Source organism: Larus michahellis, chromosome 18 (assembly GCF_964199755.1).
Source record: "Larus michahellis chromosome 18, bLarMic1.1, whole genome shotgun sequence".
NCBI lineage: Eukaryota > Metazoa > Chordata > Aves > Charadriiformes > Laridae > Larus > Larus michahellis.
This window is the reverse complement of record NC_133913.1, coordinates 4,092,818-4,115,425: the sequence shown is the minus strand read 5'-3', so window position 1 is coordinate 4,115,425 and position 22,608 is coordinate 4,092,818. Positions and strand designations below refer to the sequence as shown.

Below are 22,608 nucleotides of genomic sequence, written 5' to 3'. Positions count from 1 at the left end.
TCTGCCTGACCTGTCCACTATGATGTTCTACTTCTGCTGTTTTGGTTCTCATGCAGATGGAGGGAACGAGGAGCCGCCAGACCGAAGACAGGCAAGTGTAGACTCCCGTCAGAGCCGATCTGGGCAAGGTAAACCTGAGTGTTGTTCTGCCTCAGTGACTCATTTCTCGTTTGTTCGCCTTTTGTATATACGTTTTGTGCTTTTCATAAGACTGTGTCATCTGACGGAGTTTTGTAACCATCATTATTACCCACACAGCTACAAATTTACTAATATTCACAAAACAGACTGTCTTTGTATAGTTTGAAGGAGCTTAGGCTAACTCATGGGCGCGGACTGTGGAGTGCGGCATCCCCGTTCAGCAGATGGAGCTGGTGGTGTGAGAAGTCTCCAGCACAAACCAGTACAAACCAGCGGGCCGCTGGTATACGGCAACTGTTTGCCTTCCCCGCTGACCGCAGAGGGGAGAGAACCTGGCTGGTTCTCAATAACCAGGTCGTCCTTCGCCCCAAACCCCTCTGATGTGACAGAGATGGGACCGGCACGTTCCTGCCCCGGGGGCCGAACAGCCACCTGCGGCGCCTTTTGCTTTGTTTCATCCTACAGGAACAGGGCAAAAGGTTCTAGGAAGAGAGGAGTAAAAACAGTTTTTATATTATTTAAATAATGATTCTACAGGCTCATTTTGTTGAGTATCCATTGTTCACAATAGGCTTGGTGGGTAAAGCCACCACTAGAGCCGTGTGACGGGGATTTCTGTCACTGACAGCGGAGCTCTTAGATCTGTGCTGGCTTAGGTCTCCTTTGAAGTCGCTTACTTGAAGTTTTAAGCATTTGCTCATTTGTGAGGGCTGTGAAAATGCTGATATTTTTTTCACACGGCTCTTGAGACTAAGCAGCATTTTTTGGAGGTGTGGCTCTAGTAGGTGCTACATGCGTTGACTTATTTTCTCTTTTGGATTGCAGCAATAATTTTCCTTTCATTTAGGTTCAAGTCTGTTGTTGTCATGGTGTCCTAATGACTTATTACGGAGACATTTTCTCCAGAGCATTGTTCTTTTTCTGGCAGCGTTCCAGTGTTGCCCGGGCGAAATTACTGCAAGTGATTGAAGCCTGCGATCAGAATTAGGGCGATCGGAATTTCGAGTTAAAACCCTAAAGCCCTGTGAAACATCGACAGCTGAAACCGCTCTGTTAACACAGAATCTTATTATTATTGTAAAATGTATTATTTTAAATTTTCTGATGTTAAAATAGAAGAGTTAAATAAAATAAGGAAGGGGCAAGGGAATTTATAACTGCGCTTGCCCCATGATGGCTTGCGTACAAATAGCGTTGGATTTCTGTGCATCGAGCAGACGGAATGAATGGTTGCTCTTTTCCAGCCACCGTTAGCTCAGATGGAGTTACCGACATGTTCCTCCTGGAAGCCGAGCCTTGCCCGCGTTCCCTGCCCTCGGTCCCTGTGGTGTCCGTCCGTATGTCTGGCTCTTGGCCCGTGGTTTGTCCTTAGCAGATGCTGCTGGTGGGGTCTGTACCCCCATTGCAGACACTGGGTTCACTGGGTTCTCTCAGGTTCAGCCTCTTTACTCAGCATCTCGGCTGCTGGGGAAAAGTACCAGTTTTGGGCAGAGGACATGGGGCTTTTTTTTTTTTTTTTTTTCCACAAATACCGACTTGCCAAAGAATGACCAACCTGTATCTGTTTGCCTCCGTGAGGATGGCTCTAGGAATGGCGGGAGCTGGCAAGAAGTTTCAGCATGAGAGGGAGTAGAGGGGGAAACGGGTGAAAAAATACTTCCAGCTTCTTGGAGAAACGACCTTCTGCGCGAAGTATTTCTGTTTGGATCAGTGGATGTGGCTGTAGATGCAGGCTTTCTACAGCGTGGAAGTCTCTCTGCTCCATAAAAGTATTATCTTTAGCTTTGCCCTCTTCTGTGTCCGTAAGTTGCTATCTGTCTGCAGACGTTAACACGTAGTTTTCGTAATGACGGGTTAAGGGTTTTTATTATGCTTAGATAAACCGGCCAACTGAAATGAGGCGGTCGTCTTATCTGCGTTTAAATTTCCCCATTGCCGTGTGTGATGCCCAGCTATCACAGCTGTTTATAAAGCTTAGTTATCTTGGAATACTTAAGGAAATAGTTTATTAGTTCAAATATGCGCTTCGTAGTAACGTTTTATTTAAATATATTGTATAGACAAACTGCCAGAGTTCCAGTTCAGCCAGGAGTGATCCCTAATTCGAGGGTTTGATAAATCAAATATTCTTTCTTACTGAAACAAATTTAAGACTGTTTCAGTGACCGTGTTTGTGTGTTCGTTTACTCTGGCAAGGATGAGAGAGCAATTTTGACATTTGTGGAATGAGGCTGGTACGTTGTGGGTATTTTGTGAGTTCACTGGTTTTGTTGTAAAGCATTTGAATTTTAAGAGGGGAAAATACTCCTGAAAACTTTGTGAAGATATCATTACTTTTATTTCTGTACAAGATACTGCCCCCAGTTGCCCTCGGTTTTATGTAAAGATTGGTCACAGATACCGGGAACTTACACCGTAAGAACCAGTGAAAGGCACAGTCTTTGCAGGAGCTGCCTCGTGTATATAGTTCCCTCAAAGCCCAGAATCTAGCCTGAGCAGATTTAAACTTTGCTTTTAAGAATCAAAATCAATGATGGCAAATCGTTCTTTGTGTGTCTGGTGCCAACTGTATTTGAAAAAAACCACCGAGGCTTGTTTGTGTCGATGCTGGTGCCGACTTTGGCACTGATGGCGGTTTGCCTTTCCCGGCGCCGGCAGGTGATGGTTTGCAGAGTCAGCAGAGGTGCTCAGCGCGCAATAACCCTGGGAAAAGCAAGGTCCTCGATCAGCTTATGTCAAGTAAGCTATATATGGAGCCAATAATTACAATTGGCAACGCACAGCTGGAAGAAGTCAATTTTTTTCTTGCTGTATTAGCAGCAGGCTGTCAAATCGCGCCCTCCTGGAAAAATTACGGCCAACTGCACTAAGAGAGCCACCGCATCTTGTGGATGACTAGCAGGAAAAACTTAGAAACAAGATCTTCAGACTTGAGATTTTGACCTCTGCTGGGCAGTAGCACTGTCCCGTGCGTTGTGTGTGCACGAGACTTGGGTTGCTCTTGAGAGGACGTGTGTGTCTCCACCGTACCTCGTCTGTCCTGTCTGCCCCATGTGCTGCATGGCGTGCGATGGAAGGAGATCAGAGACACGGCGGGGTTCCTGCTGCAGAAGCTGTGGTCGTTGTGTGTCTCTCAGACGTGTCCAACGGGGACCCCAGGGTGGTGCTGAGCTGGCCGAAGGTGGGTGGGTGCAGGGGGGCTGCCTGTCAACCTCAGCGCCCTTTGTAGTCCATGGGGAGGTCACAGGTGGATCCGGTGGAGTGTCCAGGCTAGGATTCTTCTCTTCCTGAAGCAGAACCCTAAAACGTGTCATTAGATGAGTCTTCTCCCAAACTCCCTGCCTTCTAGAACTGCTTCTAGACAGCTTGCTTGGCTGCAGACACCTCTTTTGGGGACACCAAAATGACATGAGAGGAACGCACTTTTAGCACACCAAAGTACCTCTGGTGTGTGTGACTGATGAGGAGCGAGGAAAGCTTCGGAGGCGCCCATAAGTGCCGACTCTGAGTCGGGATCGAAGCAGTGCTGATGGCAGGTGGGCCACAGTGACACACGGCTGCCTTCACTGGGACGGGCTCAGGTTGAGAAGCGAGGCTGAGCTTCGCTCTGCTCACCTAGAAATGCTGGTAACCGCGTTTTAAATTTTAACAAATATCTACATACATATATAGGCATATAAAGGCATGACATTGTCAGCAACAGCATCTTTTGATTAAAAAAAAAGAAATAAAATTATCTGTTCCCCCTTGAAGGGATGCACTCCGTTAGCGCATTCGTATGCACGCTTAATTAAGGCAGCATGAAATGAATAGAAAAAGATCAGTGTCTGGCGGATGGTTTGTGGCAATAATGACAGTCTCTGATGAATAAAACATACCAACTGTAGCGTACTTACTAGAGTGTACGGGAGTTATAGAGAATCACCTCTGTAAGGATTAGGCTTTGAATATATGTTCAGTAAACTGCTGTGGATGTGGCAAGTAAGCAAGAGAGCAGAAATTCCTATTTGGAACTGTCAAAAATAGTGTATGTGTAAAGTGTGTTAGTGTTTGGTTTGGTTTCTTGGAGAGAATGATACAAAAATGCTGAGAGATGTTCCCGAAAGCTGGCGTCAGTAACGGATGGATTTTAGCCACAAATGATAGTGCCTCTTAGTACACTCCAGGAGCACGTCCAAGATTTTTGACAGTTATTTCAATATGGGTTTTTCCTCCGATCATAAACAGTATGTTGGGTCGTTCACATTGTCCTTTGGCTATCTGGAATAGTCCATCGTCTCCTCTGGAGTACCACGTGTTTGAGGCATATTTACCCTTTTGTTTTCTCCCCACTTTTTTCTGACTACTCTTCTTCTGTCCAGGAGTTACATTTTTTTTCTTTTAAACGTATTCTCGCCAGCCATTGAGAAACATAAAGCTATCTGATGGAAATCAAGTAATAAATGTCTTTATGGAGGAAAAACATTAGTAGGCACTAAAAGCTGAAATCCATTTGTTAAAGGAGTGGCACGAGTGTGATCTTCTTACATTATCTGTAATGAAATATTAACATTAGCAGTTTTAAGTTGGTTTTGCAGATGAACGATGAGTTGTCTGTGTTGGGTTGTTAATCTTAGCGACTGGCCGTGGAGAACCAAGTGCTCCTGACCAGAGGTCTCCATATTCTGCAGCCAACGGGAGGAACCTCACTGCTCCCAACTCCTGCTGCTCCGGAGCACCCGCCCTTCGTTTCTCACTGACACTTATTGCAGCAATTAGCGATATGTGCCTTTACTGTTCTGTCTCCGCTTGTTGTGTTATTTCGTGTCTTCCAAGTGGATGGATCCATAGTGATGGGACCCCCATCCAGGCTTTGTGGGTGCTCCTGTGTGTCTGGTAGGAGAGCGCGGGAGGTGGCTGCTTTCGGGGCTTTTGTGCTTCTGTTTTGGGGTTTTTTTTGGGTCCTCATGTTGAAATTGAATTCAGCTGGAAGTTTTTTTTAGAAATACACAATCTAAATGCACAAACAACTTATCAGTAAAAGGATTATTGCTTTGTCTGAATTATGTTTAAAACTGGTGACTCTAGGACTCTGAAAGCCAAATTAAAAAAATAAATTCACCATGGTGGTGCTGTTTGTAACCTAAAGAGGTGTGCTGAGATGCTTCTTCATCTTCAGGGGGGGCGTCATTTCTTCAGGGGGGGCGTCAAGCCCGTGCAAGCTGCAGAGGAGAAAGCAGCCGGCTTTGGGAGTGATAAAACCAGGAGACTCCCTTGTACTCTGACCACTTCCTTTTTATTTTTGTCTTCCCACCAGGCACCTCCACAGAGAACGACTGTGCTTTTGAACCAGACTACGCTATTCCGCCACTCCCAGTGACCGAAGGTATGCAGCACATTCGGATTATGGAGGGCATGTCCCGCTCCCTTCCATCCTCCCCCTTACTCACACATCAGTCTATCAGTGTTCGGCTCCAACCTGTGAAGAAGTTAACTGGTAAGGACTTTAAATAAAGTTCAGTGGGGCTTTTAAGGTCCGGTGGTGCAAAAATCTGTAAGACAAGGCTTTGAGCAAGCTTCTGTGTACAAGTCAGCGTTGGTTTATTATAGCAGCTACTTTAGTCCAACCCAGGAACGGATTGGATTTCACGCTGACAGAGAAATCTTTCTATTCTGAAAAGGATCTCTCTGTTTTACAAACATTCTCTAGTTTTCTGAGAAATTTCTAGCAGAGCGTGTTTCAGTTCCACTTTGTATTGTGGTTCATGCACAGTGGAAGTGTTGCAGTAATTTGAAAGACCTTTATGCTAAAATTTTGAATGCTGAGAGAATACATCAGAAAAAATGATAAACTTACATAGAGAAGTGATTTTTTTTTCCGTTTTTCATAGTTCATGCATATTTTTAAACTGTTTTGTTTATCTGATCTGCTGGGATTGTGGTTTGAACACCTAGAGATTTTAAAGTAGTTGGATTTTCAAAAGCACTTGGACTCTAACGTCCGTGTAAAAGCCTGACATCGTGTTTCTGCTGGTACCAGTTTGAGAAACGTGCTTCTTGCCTAAAGTCTGACCTCCCTCCCTGCCCACCTTTAAAACCCACCAGCCAGTGGACTGCATTTGTACAGAGAAACCTCCAAAAAGAAGTTCTACCGGGTATAATCTGATCTGTGCTTACAAAAGGGAGCTCTGATACACTTTGTACCTTTTGTTTTCCCTGCCCCCTGGTGAAGGGAGAAATGGCAAAGGGCGGGAGGGAGAGATTCCTGGTCGCTTTGCAGGGGCTCGTGGTGGTCTGAGCTCCAAAGGTGCAGGAGAATCAAGCAGATAAAGAATTAAAAGGACGTAAAAATAGTTTAAAAGAAAAGTTTCAGTGCCTTACTCTGCTGTCTTTAACGTGAGTTTCCCATCACTGAGAACTCTTAAAAGCGTGGCTGAAGCTCTGCCTTAAAATGTGAAGGGTTATTCAGGAGGGTTGATGTGACACTTGGAGGATTTGTGGCGTTTTGTGGATTTTGGGGTTTTTTTTGAAACATTTTTCCTTTTTGAGAGTACCGTTCAGTTTGCAGTTGGAGTCAGGGCTGTGCCGCTGGATGTTCAGAGCTCCTCTCTGTCCGTTGGCGTTCCCTTCTCTTTTGCGGAAGAGCCAAGAACACAACGTAGTGCGCTTTACCGGAGTAGCTGCTGAAACAAGCTTGGCTTTTAAAAGTTTGGTTTTGACTTTTGGAATCATAAAATTCAGTAACGGATTACAAAAGCAGTTTCAAAATGCAACCCATTTCAGCTTAGTGCCCCTAAAACCTTATTAGTTTTTATTGTAGTTACCAGTGCTTTCCTCTGGTACCAATCCACTTCGCGGGTGGGAATTCTGTCTCCGCTTGCCGTGAACTCTTTTTTTTTTTTCTTTTTTTTTTTTTTCTTTCCCTGTCACAAAGTAATGGGTAGGTGTGGAATCCACAACCCTTCCTGCCACGAAAAGCATAGGTTGTGAAAAATGACAAAAATAAATCAAGGCTGTTTTTTCTTCGCAGGGCCTGTCTGTGCTTGTTTAATTTATTGTGTAATGTATGGCTTCCTTTGTTCCTGCTTTCCCTGAGTTTCCTCCCATGATCCTCACGTTCATCCAGTTTCCTCTTCCTTCTAGTTTTTGAGTTACTTGCAGGGATTTTCTTTGTCTTGTGTGGCTTCCTTGGGAGGGGCAGGTCATAGGAGCCAGTTCCATAGACCTTTGTTTTCAGTTAGGATGAAAAGCATTATATTGTACAAATAGTTTAGGCCTTTGTGGTACCTTTATCTCATGTGTTACCCTTCTGTTCCCTTCTTTTGACTGTAATCCTTTGTTTATATGCTCTCCTCTTGTAGCTCTGAGTGACGGTGTATTCACGTATCTACTTGAGCAGTTCATTGCTCCTCTCTGAAACACGTAGGGGCTTTGAGGGGTGCCCCACGGAAAGGGCGATTTTTCTTACACCGCCCCCACAGCTCCGTTGCTCCTAACAACTCGCCGTCTTGGTGCCGTCCGCTGCACCTCTGGCTTGTCCACAGACACCGACTTCTCCCACTTCCCAAAATCACAACAGCTCAGCCAAGCAGATTAGGCTCCATGTACTCATAGTTCTCTCTTTCCAGGTGGAAACAGGTCAGGCTCCGTTTATCTCCCAACTCAGCAAGCTTTTGTTGGCTTTGGCAGGGCTGCTGTTTGGAGCATCCCACTAGTTCCTCAAAAGCCCAGAGAGTGGAATTCCAGCAGTGGCCTTTGCAGGTAGCAATAGGAAGAAAGGGGACGGTGGTTTGTGTGGACCTGAGGGGGTTCAGGCAGCTCCAGCCCCAGCGAGGTGTCGTGTAGAGCCACGCTGTAGAGGTTCAGGTGGTGAATGCGTACTCCTCTGTCAGTCTGGCTTGGAGACTGTACGCGATGAAATACAGACTTGAACAAGTTGTGTACAAACCAGGGTGATGGGGAACATGGGAAGTTCCATCTCAACAGGAGGAGGAACTTCTTTGCTGTGAGGGTGGCAGAGCCCTGGCACAGGCTGCCCAGAGAGGTGGGGGAGTCTCCGTCTCTGGAGACATTCCAAGCCCGCCTGGCCGCGTTCCTGTGCCACCTGCTCTGGGTGACCCTGCTCTGGCCGGGGGTTGGAGGGGACGATCTCCAGAGGGCCCTTCCCACCCCGGCCAGGCTGGGATTCTGGGATTCTATGTTAACAAAATGCTAATAACTGTTACTACACAAAAGCAAGAGAAGAAAAGGGTAGGCTCCAGGTTTTGTTCGGAGTCCTGTTTTGGGGCCATACACAAGAATCTATTGGAAGTTGATTGGGAAGACGACTACGTCTGCCTTCTACTTGCATGCTTTTCCATCTGTTTTAGATATCCTGTTCCGGCTAGACCCAATCTGGTGTAGCATGAAAACACATGCTCGTGTTTTGCATGTACGTGTCTCGATGACTCCAGTGGAGCTCCTGATATACTTAGAATTCAAAGTGTGTTTCAGTGCGTTGGTGGATTAGCATGATTTTTAAAATTATTAGTTTAATTTACTGTTGATATTGTGAAAGGAAGATGTTTATTTTACATCCTCGTGCAGTCATTATAGGAATTTGTTTGCTTTCATTAAGGTACCATGTAAAGGAACTGGGAAAGTAATGCTTTCCGCTCTTTGTTATTCGTAGTATTTATCCCGTTTCTTCAGCTATTCCGTATCATCTGTCTCTCTTATTTACTACTAATCTGAGAGATTTTAAAAAGCAAAAAAAATCCCTCAGCTGCAGAGAGAGATGGCTGTTTAATGACTATTTACTATATCAGCAAATAGACAGTTTGTGGTTTTTGTTGTTTTTTTTTTTTTTTTTTTTCCTAGTGGCTGTCAATTGTCAGTTTGAAAAGACCCTCCTCATTTTTATTCATTGGTGAAACAGCATGATCTGTAAAGGAAAGAAGATTTGGAGTTAATATTGGATTTGTGAAGACAAATTCACAGCCTTGCACTATTTTTTGATGTGTTTCTCCCCAGTTGCGCAAAATACCCCGCTCTGATTTTACAGAAGTCTTGTAAGTGCCATCGTGGCATACTCGGAATCTGGTAGAACTGATAAGCGACCGGGTTCAAGAATCTTCGTGTGACTGTGGGAGCTTTCAGATAAAAAATCAGCAGCCAGCGGCTGGACAGTAGACGCATGGAGACGTTTCACACAGTCTCGCTGCCCGCGATGGTTTCCTCCTCTGCTTTGTCTCCTCGTCCCGTCCAGTGGTTAATCCTGCACAATAACAGCAGTGATTCCTTTTGGAACAGGGATGAGGGCGATTCTGGGAAACTGAAGTATTACAAAGAGGGGCTTTTGTCCGTCTGACAGTTGCCACATGGATTTTTCAAAGCGACCTTCAGAGCATAGAAAATTGTTGAGAAATTATCCAATTGTAGGGGCTTTTTCATGCTGTTTGCTTCTTACATACATTCGTGTGTGACTAACCCATTCATGTCATAATTTCCATATCTGTGGAGTGGTCGGATAGCAGAAGGGTACTATTTGTTACATAAAACACTTTGTAGTCGCTTGTATTTTATTTTTTTTTATTATTACTAAAGATTTAATTTCTAAGACCATTTGCAACAAAATGCGACTGTACCAACTTCTGGATTTATGCTTTCTGGCATTCTTCAGAGATCAAAACGTAAATGAAAAAGACTTTTCAGGCTTTTCACAAGATGACTTGCTCACGTTCAAGGGATGAAGTGTCTCGGGTCGTTCTGGCCCTGTGTTTGTCCCTTTCAGCGTAGTAGAGGAGATTTGTCAGCCCCCACAGGGAGCGGAAAGCAGCGACTGAGATGGTCCCTTTTCATGGGCCATCAGGGGGGTGTCATGTTAATTTGGGGTTTTAAAAAGGAAAAAAAAACTGTATGGTGCAGAGAGCCTTGCCCAGTAGAAACTGCAAGGCTGTTTATCCATCCACCCATCCATCCACCCATCCATATACCCATCTATTTATAATATGGTCTTTTAAAGTTCTTAACCTGGCTGATTTGTAAACAATTCAGCTTTTCATCCATAGACAAGTTAAAAGACCTATTTTTGGTAAAAAGCCGTAGGAACACGTTGCGCGGTGCGTTAACGTTTCTTTCCAGAGGAGGTGAGGTCTCTTGCTGGTGTTGGTGTCTGGGTTTTCTGTGTGGGGACACTCGGCTGGATTCAGAGGCTGATAAATATTCAGCGCGGCTGCACTTTTCACTTGCTGAATAGGCTGGTGATTAAGAAAAACCGAAGGTCACTGTGGCTGTACGGGGTGAAGTCCTGGTAAGCAGAAGTCAGCTCGCCCTCTCCTGCCTGTACCACCCATCGTTCAGCAGGGGCTATGGACCTATTTTACATCAGCACCTTCAACCTCAGCTTATGCTGTTTAATATCTTTTTTTTTTTTAATAGCAACAGTGGCTTTATTAGCAAGTGCCATGTGAAAAATACGGAATAAAAAGAAAATAACAAAAATAACCCCTAATAATTATGTAGAAGACACCATTTTGATTTCTGTCTGGAATAAAATGAGCACTTGAAAGTTAGCATGCTTACGGCACAAAGAGAGCAACCGTTTTCGAAACCGTTGGCTTAAATACTCCGCTGGACATCAGAAGCGGATCTTGGTGACTGGAAGCCATGGCTGCGATGAAAATAACGCCCTTGCGTTGTGTACCTCCATTCAGGACAGCAGCGCTTCTCAGGAGGGTGCTTATAGAGACGGATGTGTCTAAGTGCTTTCCTGAATCCATGCCAGAAATAGTACCCAGCGTTGTATTAGGTTAAAAGATGAGGTATGGGGCTGAAAGACCGGGCTACCGATGCTTTTATTCTATGACTGTGGAACCCACCACGTGCAAAGAGTTTGCACAAAGCCCTGTGCCACACCTGACTCCTCCTCAGGAAAGAGCTTTCATTTACATGCTGTAAATTTCTATGCGCAGGGATAATTTTATTCGTCTTGGCTATTTCTGTTGTTTTTTTTTTTTTTTTTCTATTGAATGACAGATTGCAAGCTTTAGGATTCTCTCTGAAAGAGCGCGTGTGTGTGAGTGCCCATGCACAGAGGGAGGAGGGGGAGAATATCATCAAGAAATTTAGGGAATAAATCATGTTTTTCTAAAAGCGGCATAGATGCTTGGGTTTGGATTCTCAAAGGCCTCGTTCCTCCTGTGTCCAGCGTGAATGAGACACTTCGGCATCTTTGAAGACGCAGGCCTGAGGAGTCGCTTTTATTGCAACCCCCCTGCTTTGAGAACGTTCCTCCCTTGTGCTTTGGGAATATGGGACCTCTCCCTAAGAACAAACTTCATAGCAAGGAGCAGGAATGTTCCTAGGTGTATTCAGGCCATTAAGAGCATCCTCTTTCCTAGGGAAAATGTGTGCTTTTCCACTAGATCCGTCAAAGACGTCGAGAGCAGAGCTAAGCAGCACAGAGACTCCTGTGTGTGACAGCAGTGAGAGCCCACCATCACCGTTCCCAACACCCTCCAGAGCCGGCCGGGCTGGGGACACCCACGGTCATCGTCCCCTGTGCCACCATCACCCATATCATTTGTAGCGGTGGGGTCTTGTCACCCCATCCCTCTGTGTCCTCCTCGGTATCTCTTGGGGAATAGCCAGAGGGATTGCAATTTCCTCTTTCTCTGTATCTTCAGCAAATGGTTAAATATTCTTGATGATAACTGTAATTATGGGACTAAACAAGCTGAGATCTCTCTATTGAAAATTCTAATTGTTTCTTGTTTAATGGTGACAAACCCAGGTTAATAATTGCAGCCCTCTGGGACTTCTTATTCTCTGAGTGATGCACTAACTCTGCTGGCCGTGAACGCGAGAGGTGATGGGGCTGTAGCTGGGTGAGTGCTGGGGAGAAGCTGGCCGTGCCGGTATATGTTTGGTCAAATAAAATAGGGTAGTAAATGGAAAGGATTTCTACAAGTTTGCACTTTGATTGCTGAGCAAAGACTTCAGACCTACAGTGGTGTTGTCAGCTTTTGATGAAATAGTTGCAGCCCTCTTGATCACGGAGTATTGTCCGTTTGAACACGTGTATTAAGTGAAAAGCATCTGTTGATAGTGTAAAATAATGTGTTTTCTTCCCTCCTGTGGTAGCACGGAGTAGAAGCCTGGCTCTTGCTGGTAGCTTGCTATGGCAGCTGTCTGGGTTGGCTTTCACCACGCGGCTTTATCCGGAGATGCTTTAGGGGCACTGTCAGCCTTCGCTGCACAGCAGCGCCCGGTGTACCGGTTAATTTGGGGATATTTTCCGGTCTGGAGGAGGAGTGGCTGGCTGGCTGGTCGGTGGCAGTGCCACTCAGGCACTCAGCCACCTGATGGTGCTGCAGTTTGGTTCATCTCCGCCTTGCTCCCGGAACCTCCTTACCTGCACGGAGCGGCGCGGTGATGTGGGGCGCGTCGGTGCCTAGGTTTTCACAGACGTCGGTTGGGGTCATTGTTAGCATCCTGCCGTTTTCCTTACTTCGCAATTTCAATTATTTCAATCTAAATTATTTGAAAGCGCTGCAAAATCATGTTGTTGCATTGTGTTTTGGTACAACGCTCCCAGTGCAAACCTGTCTGGGATTGACGCGATTGTGCGTGTGATGGTTTGTGCCGACCGCTTTGGTCCGAACAATGAAACCTGTATCCGGCCGAGGAGATGGGGATGCTGCAGCTTTAAAGCATCCAGGGGCTTACAGCCTTTTAGTATAAATTGTTCCCAGAATCCATGTCACAACTCCTTATATGGTGCTGCTTTTTTTCTCTTAGTTGCCATGACAACAGCAGCACTGCACCATTCATCAGCTCTGGTCCTGGGCTGCATCGCTAGCCCTTCGGCTTACTCCGAAATGTTCGGGAGAGCATCAGTGAATCATTCACCCCGCTATACTGCGCCATTATTTACCTATTCTTTCAGCAGTTTGCTCTAACAAAAGCGCAAATTAAACTGCGCCACAGAAAGAAACTGTAAAAATACTTCATTCTTCCCCCAAGGGAGGCGTGTAGTCTACATTTGCTGCAGCGTTCTGGAAGGAAAGGCTCTTTAATGCCAAGAGACTTAACGAAGAGAGGAGGCTGTGTGTCTGTAAGCTTTTCCGAAATCGCCTTGGAGCCTGTTCCCCGGGGACAGGGAGGATGCAGAAGTGATGCTCGTTAGGGGCAGTAGGCGCCGCAGGGAGATGGTGGCGGTGCTTTTGGGAACGGAGCTTGCCATCAGCAGCGGGAGGTGGCACCTGTAACATCACCCTGACGTCGGGAGCAGCAACATGGAGCTGGCGCTGGGGAGGGGGATGGACCCCAGCAGGGGCTGACGGAGGTGCCGCTCCGAAGGCGTCGGACCCATGAATTACCAGCCTCGCTGACTCCTGCTGCGCGACCGCGCACTCTCGGGTGATGGGCAGAGGAAACAAAGCCTTGTGAGTATTTTGGGCAATTTGTCTTGCATGGACTTTGATTTAAATCATGTTAGGCGTTCCTTGGCCTCCCTTTAACTCTGCGGAAAATCAATGTGGAATCGGGATTCTGATGCTCCTAGTTTAGCAGGAGGCCATTAGAAGGTTTTTAGTGTCAGTAAGGGTTACGCTGCTTGGGTTGTTTTTCTTTTAGTTGTTGCAATACTTTTACATAATCTGAGTTTGTCCCCTGCTTGGTAGGATGTGCAGAATTTCACACACAAAAATGAATGTGCAATGAAAAAATTCCACTCTTCAGCATTGCTAAAAGAGAACTGCTGAGGAGGGAGTTGCAAAATACTACAGATATCAAGACTGTTTTGTTTTTAAAATTTTAGAACAATGGCATTGAGGTAAGGTTTTCTGTTTGTATTACCAAATGAGCACAAATTAGATTTGAGTGGATTATAAAAGCCCTGTGTGCTTGGGGGAGAGATATTTGCTTCTCACTAAGAATGAGATTTTTCTATAATTCAATGCTACTAGAAGAAATACAAATATATAACCAATTGTTTTCAAGGTAGAATTTGAGGAAAAGCTATTCAAGTGCCCAGTGCTCGTCTTGCATCTGATTTTTGAGGGGTGTCGTGCTGAAAATTGTTGGCGTCAGGACAGGCTTTCATCCTTTTTAGGTATTTTGATGTCATACTGTTGGCGGTGTGCTTGCATTTCTTTTTATTGCTTTCTTTGGCTGTCGTGCCGTGGGCATGACATTGATCTGGAATTCAGGGGTTCGGTGTAGGAGTGGCGGTTGGATGGGAGGCCCACTCGGCATTTCTGGTTGGCACAGCAATGGCAGGGACGGAGTTATCTGGAAAGTGCTGTTAGATTCAGGGCGGGTTCAAGATGCCTAATGTTTTTTTGTCGTTTTTTTTTTTTCTGGGCATAATTCATTTTCCAGTTAGTTTTCCCCGATGCAATGCAATCCATGGCTATCCAGAGGGTTTAACGCAAGTAGAAAACTTGTATTTTGTCAGAATTATTGAGTCGTCCCTTTTAAAAAATGACGTAAAACACACCCACCCCCACCCACCCCCATTTCAGTGTGGTTTTGGCACCTGCGTTTTCACACCCTGGTGTGGCAAACCCCAGTGTCCCCAGCAATGAAACCTGCTGGGGAAGGAGGATCCTCTTCCATTTACAAAGATGTATGCTGAATATTTTTTTTTATTTTTATTTTTTTCCTGTCGTGTGGATTCTTCCTATTCATTTTTGGGATGCTTCATCCATTATTTTTGGACTTGTGATTTGTTTTGACAGGCGTGTACTTAAATGGAAACCAACTGGGCTTGCAGAAACGAAACAGGTGGATGAACGTGCCTCTGCGCGTACCCACATATGTACCTTGATCTTTATTAAACAAACAGAATTCTTTATGTGAAGTTGGTAAATTTCCCACCTGATTTTTTTTTTGTGGGCTCCAAAAACGTTCCTGAAATTTATATAGTTAAATAGTACGTCTGTTTGTAACTTTCTGAATTAAACCACATCCTGTGGTGAGGGCTTTTGTTGGAGGCCTGTCAGACTTGTGACATTTCTGCATTAATTTCAGGGTAGTTTGGATGTAACTTTTATTTTTAAATGGAGGGAAGGAAAAACCTGGCATATCGTATGTACTGGCTTTTGAAAGTCACTAGCCGTTTTAGCATGGATTTTCCCCAATGCTGCTTACAAACCAAACCCTCTTCTGCCGTGCTCTGACAAACAACTGCCTTCCATATTGACAGAATAGAAATCGTCATAGACGTATGCAGAAAATCCCACATGCTTTCCCTTCGTGTTTGTGTGCGTGGCCTGCAGAACCTTCACAATTTGTTCTTCCCCAGCATATATATATTTTTTTTTTAATTTTTTTTTTTTTTTTGCATTGAGGCTGTTTAGCTGCTCAGAGCAGCAGAGGATGGGGTAAACATGTCATCGCAGCACGGTAGCTGGGAAAAGGTGGGTAATAGCTTTTCATTTCAGATATTTGTGTGTATGCTTAAACAAAGGGAGAGCCCCAAAGGTTTATGGTTAGTGCAGGTAACACTAAAAAGGCAAACAAAATAGCCCCGAGCCTCTGTGGCTTTTCCGGAAGCTCAGAGCTAGAAGCCTGTCCTTATTTCACACTGGTGCTGCACAAAATGGAGCATCTGTCACGATTACACTTCTGGTGTGTGAGAATTTTAATTTTTAGACATAGCTAAGAGGCTGCTGTAGCAAGAGAAGGTGGTGTAGGAAGCCTTCTGTGGAGTTAAATCAGGCCATTGCTCTTCCCTTTGCTACATCTTTCCTCCTCCTGCTCCTAGAACGTGCCCTCAGAGATGTTCTGTGCACTTGATGGTGGCTGTCCTTGTGAGCAGAGGGTCCTCACAGGACATTCTTTTTGAGCAAGCCCTTATCTCCCACTGGGATCCTTGTTTCCTAATCCTTTCCTGCTTCTGTAACAACGAGACAACCTGTTTTGGAAACTCTCCTTCCTGTGTCCTGCCCGATCGCACTGGGTTGTTGGCTTGGATTACTTGTCCAAAGAGTGACCGTTACTTTTGCAAGAGTTAATTTTTGATGTGATCTGTACCTGGTTGGCTCTAATGATGTAGGAAGCTTTGGTCAGGCTTGTCAAGACTCTCAGTATTGTTGCTAAGTTTGGAGTGATGCCACATATTAAAAGTTCCGGCAGCACGTGTACAGCGTTACAGTGGGGTCACGCAGTGCAGAGCTTCACGATGGGTTTTCATCGCAGACCCCTGACCAGTGCCCAAAGCAGACAGAAAGTTGATACTGGAGATCGATCCATGGCTCTGGGCCGTCGCTTTGGCGCCTGGTATCTCTTTCCATGCTCTGTGGCGACTTCCCTTGAGGAGGTGTTGGTGCTGTGTAATTCCATTCCTGGATATATTGCTGATTTAACCACATGCATATCATTTGGAGTTGTATCAGAGATGTCTTTGGCCCAATGTTCAAGCTGTAGTCTATATTCCTGCTTGTATTCTGGAGGCAGAAACCTTAACCAACAGTTCTTGCACCACAAAATATGCATTATAGAATCACAGAATGGTTTGGGTTGGAAGGGGCCTTAAAGATCATGTCGTTCCATGTGGCGTGACACCAGGTGTGACACCTCCCACCAGCCCAGGTTGCTCCAAGCCCCGTCCAACCTGGCCTTGAACCCCTCCAGGGATGGGGCAGCCACAGCTTCTCTGGGCAACCTGGGCCAGGGGCTCACCGCCCTCACAGTGAAGATTATTAGTATTATTAGTATGATTTAAAAAAAAAATAAAATATATATATATAATACGATCCATGCCTCTTCCGTGCACTCCATTAAGAAATAACACATTGTTTCTTACCGAGACTTGGTTCTTGATGATTTTTTTCTCAAGTAGAAAATGTGTGTATACATTTCTAAATGAGCTGCTTTCTTATTCTAGCATCAGCGTTTTTAACGGTTTGAACCATAGCCCTTGGAGTACCCAGTCTGCTGAAGTACGGCCACGGCTGAGAGGTCTGAGGTTTTTATGCTGCATGTGGAGATGGACGTTTTTTTCGGTCAACAAAGAATAAACATCCTACAGCTAAATGAAATGAGAAAACAAATTGACCCAAACTGTTTTGAAATGGTACTTTGACTGAAAGGAAAAAAAAAAAAAAGAGGCAAACTAAATCTTCATTTCCAATGTTTATTTGGTTGAGTATCTTTGTACTTTTTAAACGAGATATTTAGGGTCCTGCCATGTGCCATGTTGTAACTGAAGGTGAACGTTAATCTTGGAGATCTCCTTCAGCACATCCCCTGGGACCCCCAGGTCTGGTCCATGTTGGTCACGGTCCAAACTTGGCTGGGGCTTGTGTTGGGCTGCCCGAATGCCTCTTCCCTCGGGACTTTGTCGCATGCAGACGTTGAGACTGATGAGTTGGTGGGTACCAACATGGCTAAAGGTTGCAAAACAAGGCTGGGTGCAAGGTCCTGCACGTGGGTCGGGGCAATCCCAAGCACAAATCCAGGCTGGGCGGAGAATGGCTGGAGAGCAGCCCTGAGGAGAAGGACTTGTGGGTGTTGGGTGATGAGAAGCTCAACACACCCCGGCAACGTGCGCTGGCAGCCCAGAAACCCCCCGCAGCCTGGGCTGCATCCCCAGCAGCGTGGGCAGCAGGGCGAGGGGGGGATTCTGCCCCTCTGCTCCCCTCGGGGGAGACCCCCCTGCAGCGCTGCCTCCAGCTCTGGGGCACCAACAGCAGAAGGACACGGAGCTGTTGGAGCGGGGCCAGAGGAGGCCCCGGAGATGCTGGGAGGGCTGGAGCCCCTCTGCTGTGGGGACAGGCTGAGAGAGCTGGGGGGGTTCAGCCTGGGGAAGAGAAGGCTCCGGGGAGACCTCGGAGCCCCTGCCAGTCCCTAAAGGGGCTCCAGGAAAGCTGGGGAGGGACTCTGGATCAGGGAGGGGAGCCATGGGACGAGGGGGAAGGGTTTTAAACTGAGAGAGGGGAGATTTGGATGAGATCTGAGGAAGAAATTTTTCCCTCTGAGGGCGGTGAGCCCCTGGCCCAGGTTGCCCAGAGAAGCTGTGGCTGCCCCATCCCTGGAGGGGTTCAAGGCCAGGTTGGCCGGGGCTTGGAGCAACCTGGGCTGGTGGGAGGTGTCCCTGCCCAGGGCAGGGGGGTGGGAACTAGATAATCCTTAAGGCCCCTTCCAACCCAAACCATTCTGTGATTCTAAATGGAGGCCTGGTTTCACCGAGCGGTTTTGAAAGGGTTACTGTTGGCTCGTTGGAAGGAGCTCTGTGTCTGACAGCAGTGGCACACTGCGCTGGGCCTGGTGCCTCTGCTCTAGGCCTTGACAGTCAGTTGTTCTTCAGCATTTTTTAAACACGCAATTACGATTTCTTTATCCTCTCCCTCCCTCCTCCCTACCCCCAGTTAGAAAAGATACTTTGGGAATCGTGTTCTTAAATCAGCCTCGTTATATAGGCAAGAGGCATGGAAATGGCAGACAAAAATTTTCTGAAATGTTACAACATTTCTCAAAGCTTTTCTGTTTTGCGCAAGAGAAAGGAGCGATGTGGATCCCGACCTGTTGCTGGTGTTGCTCTGGAAAACAGACAGATTCTTGCTGCCCACTTAATCCGAGGGCAGGTTGCATGAGGGGCTGGGGATGAATAACTCCACATTGTCTCCTCGTAAAGGAATCGCTGCTGCAGAACATATGGGCTTAGTTTTATCTTGTACCGTGTTTGTTAAAAGTTTATATTTGGACAGAAGGCAGTTATGCATGTATAAATACATTGTTGTGCTGAAATGTTCTTTCTGATTGCCAAATACCCAGCACTGCTATGGAATAACCGTCTAAACATTGCACATTTGATTTGTTTATGCACACAAGATTAAATTTCTGCGTTTGTGTTTGCATCAAAATAGTACTTAGTACATAGATTTGTATTATAGGTTGATTTCAGAAATAAGTGGTTTTGCACTATAAATATTTCATTGCATGATAATCGTGCAGCTATAACTCAGCTTCATGTCGAGTTTCTTCTAAAGCTGTAGTGCCCTTTGTTTTACGATGTCGGAGACCATAAAATGTAAGCGGAGGAAATGTATTGGTCAGCTTTTGTAAATCTGGAAGGGCAGATGCCAATTTCAAGCTAACATTGTTCTCTCCCAGTGTTTGAAAATTTCACCTCTTAAGGAAACAAAGACTTGCCTCTGCGCCTTTGTTTTCAGCAGGATGTGTTTGAGTATCACGTTAGTTCATGTCGAGGTGAAAGATCTGGACTCTTGCTTGTTCTTCTGCGTTCTTCTGGGTTTGCCTGGTTTATTCTTTTACAGTGTTTCTGTTATTTTTCTCCATAAATGTAACATAGACTTTTTTTTTTGTATACAGATTCCCACGTACCCTGTTTCTTTAGGAATCAAGAATTAGAGAAAGAGTTTCTTTCTGTTCAGTGGTGGAATCTTTCAGATCAAGATCTATTTAGACAAGTTGGTGGTTTAAGTTTTGTGGTTTGTTTTTTTTTTTCCTATTAGAATGTCCAATTTTCTGTTTAATGAGTATGTGACTACAGAGAATGGTTTCTGAGTGAATTTAAACAGCCCTTTAAACTTAAGCTTTTGTCAAAGGTTTGCATCTTTGTTTCTTTTAATGAACAAGAAAAAAAAAAAAGACGAAGCACTTTGCTTTCTGCAGTTCTTCCTAGGGCGTGCTTGGAAATTTCTAGAAACGGTTTGAACAGGTGGATAAGCTTGTCCAGCACTTAATTCATATTACTGTTGTTCTTGTGAACGATGTAAATCTAAAGGAGCTATACCCAAAAGGCAGTAAATCCAACCTCTTCTCAAGCTGAGCTCCTATGAAAAAAAACAGTTACTTTTTAAAAAAGGAACTAAATGCAAAAAAAAAAATAAATCCAGCTTCAACAAAACCAACCAACTGTCCCCCTCCAAAAAAACCCCAACCCTACCTTTAAATGAATTTACGATGAGCACTATAATTCTGTATGTTCTGTTAAATTATTATTATGAGCAATGCTGTTACCATTGATGCTAATAATTATCAGCTGCGGAAGCTTTCACACAATGAGACCTAACTGGAAGATTTTCCAGCAAAGGATACAAAACCCATGGAGAGTAGCTGTGGATGTCCACCGGGACACTGCGCCAGCTAACGCTGATGTAGAGACGGTTGGTACCAGACGTAATGGGATTTTTCCTGTTGTCTCAGCAGGGGTTTTGGAGCTTTTGTATTGAATTTCTGTCTCTTTTTGCTTTGGACTCCTCAAATCGGGGAATAGGAGAGCGAGCAGCAGAGGAGAGCTGGTGTGATGGGGCGGTTGAAGGCGCGAGGAGGTGGGACAGCTATCAGCTACCCGGAAAGCGGGATAGGGAGAACGCGTATATAGATAAAATGAAGCTTCAATTTGGAGGGGGGGAAAGAACACTCAATTTGACAAAGGATGAAGATAAGGCAAAAAAGGGAAGATAAGGCACTGAAGATGCAGAGAGGAGCCGAGGCAGGTGCGAGCTGGGATAAGGCAGCGCTTCTGAGGCAGGTTACGAAACAAGTGTTTGTTCTGGGAGTTGCCTTTGTGGAAAATAGCACACTTGGGAGCTTCCGGAGGAGTGGGGATATCTTTGATCCTCTCATTGTAACGCCCTACTTTAATGTTTCTGCGATGGGTAGGAAAATTGCTCGGCAGAGGAAGGAGGAGCAGCCACCATGCCCGGTGTCACCAGCAGTTCTTCAGCTGCCGGAGCTGGACTGAGCTTCACTCTGGCATTACAGGCTGATTTTTAATTTCTTTTTTATTTTTCACCCCCCTGCTTTAAAAAAATCTGTACCTAATGGTTCTTGATCTCGGGCACGCAAATGGCACCTGTGGCTGTATTTTGTGAAATCAGCCAAGCACCATGTGTGTTTAGACCCAGGGATGGATGGTGCCTTGCGGGGGGAGCTGTGGTCCTGTGTGTCCGTGATGAGGAGTCCTTGGTTTGGTTACCGTTTGCAGGTTGTGGAAAGCTGAAACTTGCGACTTCTACAAGGTATTTCTCTGCAAAGATGAAGCCAGGCTTAGGAGAATACAGGGTTTTTTCCCCTGTTACACTTTTCTTTTTACCTTCTCAGTCATGGAAGTGAGTAGGTGTAAGTGAGAAAATGTTTTTTGAAGGCAAGTCACCAGATTGGTGTGTTTCTTTCAATAAATGGTCAGTGCCTTGTTGCGTGCCACGGCTGGTGCTTCTTCAGCTTAGAAGTGGGCACTGGAGCGCTGCCCTCCCAGCAGTGGTGACATTATTTTCACTTAAGGGACTAGACAGGACCTGGCCCTTCATGGGACATCTCGCTGCTCTCACAGGACACACGTGCCACCGAAGCCTCATAGAGATTCTTGGGTCTTAAATCCCGTGGTGGCTGACACAGCAGAAGTCTGTGCCGCTGCACAGAGACCTGGACAGGCTGGAGAGATGAGCAGAGAAAAACCGTAGGAAATTCAGTAAGGGCAGGTGCAGGGTGCTGCACCTGGGGAGGAACAACCCCCTGCACCAGGACAGGCTGGGGGTGACCTGCTGGAGAGCAGCTCTGGGGAAAGAGACCTGGGAGTCCTGGGGGGCAACAGGGTGACCATGAGCCAGCGATGGGACCTTGTGGCCAAAGAGGCCAGTGGCATCCTGGGGGGCATCGAGAAGAGCGTGGCCAGCAGGTGGAGGGAGGTTCATCCTCCCCCTCTGCTCTGCCCTGGGGAGGCCACGGCTGGAGCTCTGGGGCCAGTGCTGGGCTCCCCGGGTCAAGAAGGACAGGGAACTGCTGGAGAGGGGACAGCAAAGGGCCACCGAGATGCTGAGGGGACTGGAACCCCTCTCTGATGGAGAAAGGCTGAGGGATTTGGGTCTCTTCAGTCTGGAAAAAAGACGGCTGAGGGGGGATCTTATCAACGCTGATAAATACTTCAAGGGGGGGTGTCAGGAGGATGGGGCCAGGCTCTTCTCAGTGGTGCCCGGGGACAGGACAAGGGGTAACGGGCACAAACTTGCCCCTGGGAAGTTCCATCTCAACAGGAGGAGGAACTTCTTTGCTGTGAGGGTGGCAGAGCCCTGGCACAGGCTGCCCAGAGAGGTGGGGGAGTCTCCGTCTCTGGAGACATTCCAACCCCGCCTGGCCGCGTTCCTGTGCCACCTGCTCTGGGTGACCCTGCTCTGGCCGGGGGTTGGAGGGGGTGATCTCCAGAGGGCCCTTCCCACCCCGGCCAGTCTGGGATTCTGGGATTACAGACAAACATTGCTTTCATGTGTCTGCCTGCGTCATTGACAAGAGGCAGGTCCAGTTGGTGTGTTTGAACTGTCTGTGTTCACAGAAATAATCACATGTTCATTAGATATTTTAATTAAATCATTTAGGCGTGCCATGTTTCCTTGTCCCTGTTCCACTGTGGAAGGAAAGGCTGATGAACCGTCATCTCTTCTCAGAACAGAAAGTTCTAACAGCTCATTTATTTCTACAAGTAAATAAAGAATTTTAAAAGCAAAGAATAAATTACTGAAAACTAAAGGTGGTTGAATG

General features: G+C 46.0%; 1 protein-coding gene across 12 annotated transcripts in view; it reads left to right on the top strand.

Moving 5' to 3' along the window:
• Positions 1 to 22,608, top strand: part of TANC2 (tetratricopeptide repeat, ankyrin repeat and coiled-coil containing 2) — a 256,859-nt gene that overhangs the window by 93,426 nt on the left and 140,825 nt on the right. For 7 of the 12 annotated variants that reach the window (XM_074562505.1, XM_074562504.1, XM_074562503.1 and 4 more), the window contains 2 exons: positions 57 to 128; positions 5,438 to 5,617. In XM_074562505.1, the coding sequence (XP_074418606.1) occupies positions 57 to 128; positions 5,438 to 5,617 (252 nt within the window). Of the gene's footprint in view, positions 1 to 56; positions 129 to 5,437; positions 5,618 to 12,902; positions 13,548 to 22,608 lie in introns of those variants that run through there. The other 5 variants (XM_074562507.1, XM_074562508.1, XM_074562509.1 and 2 more) reach the window with 4 other exon arrangements.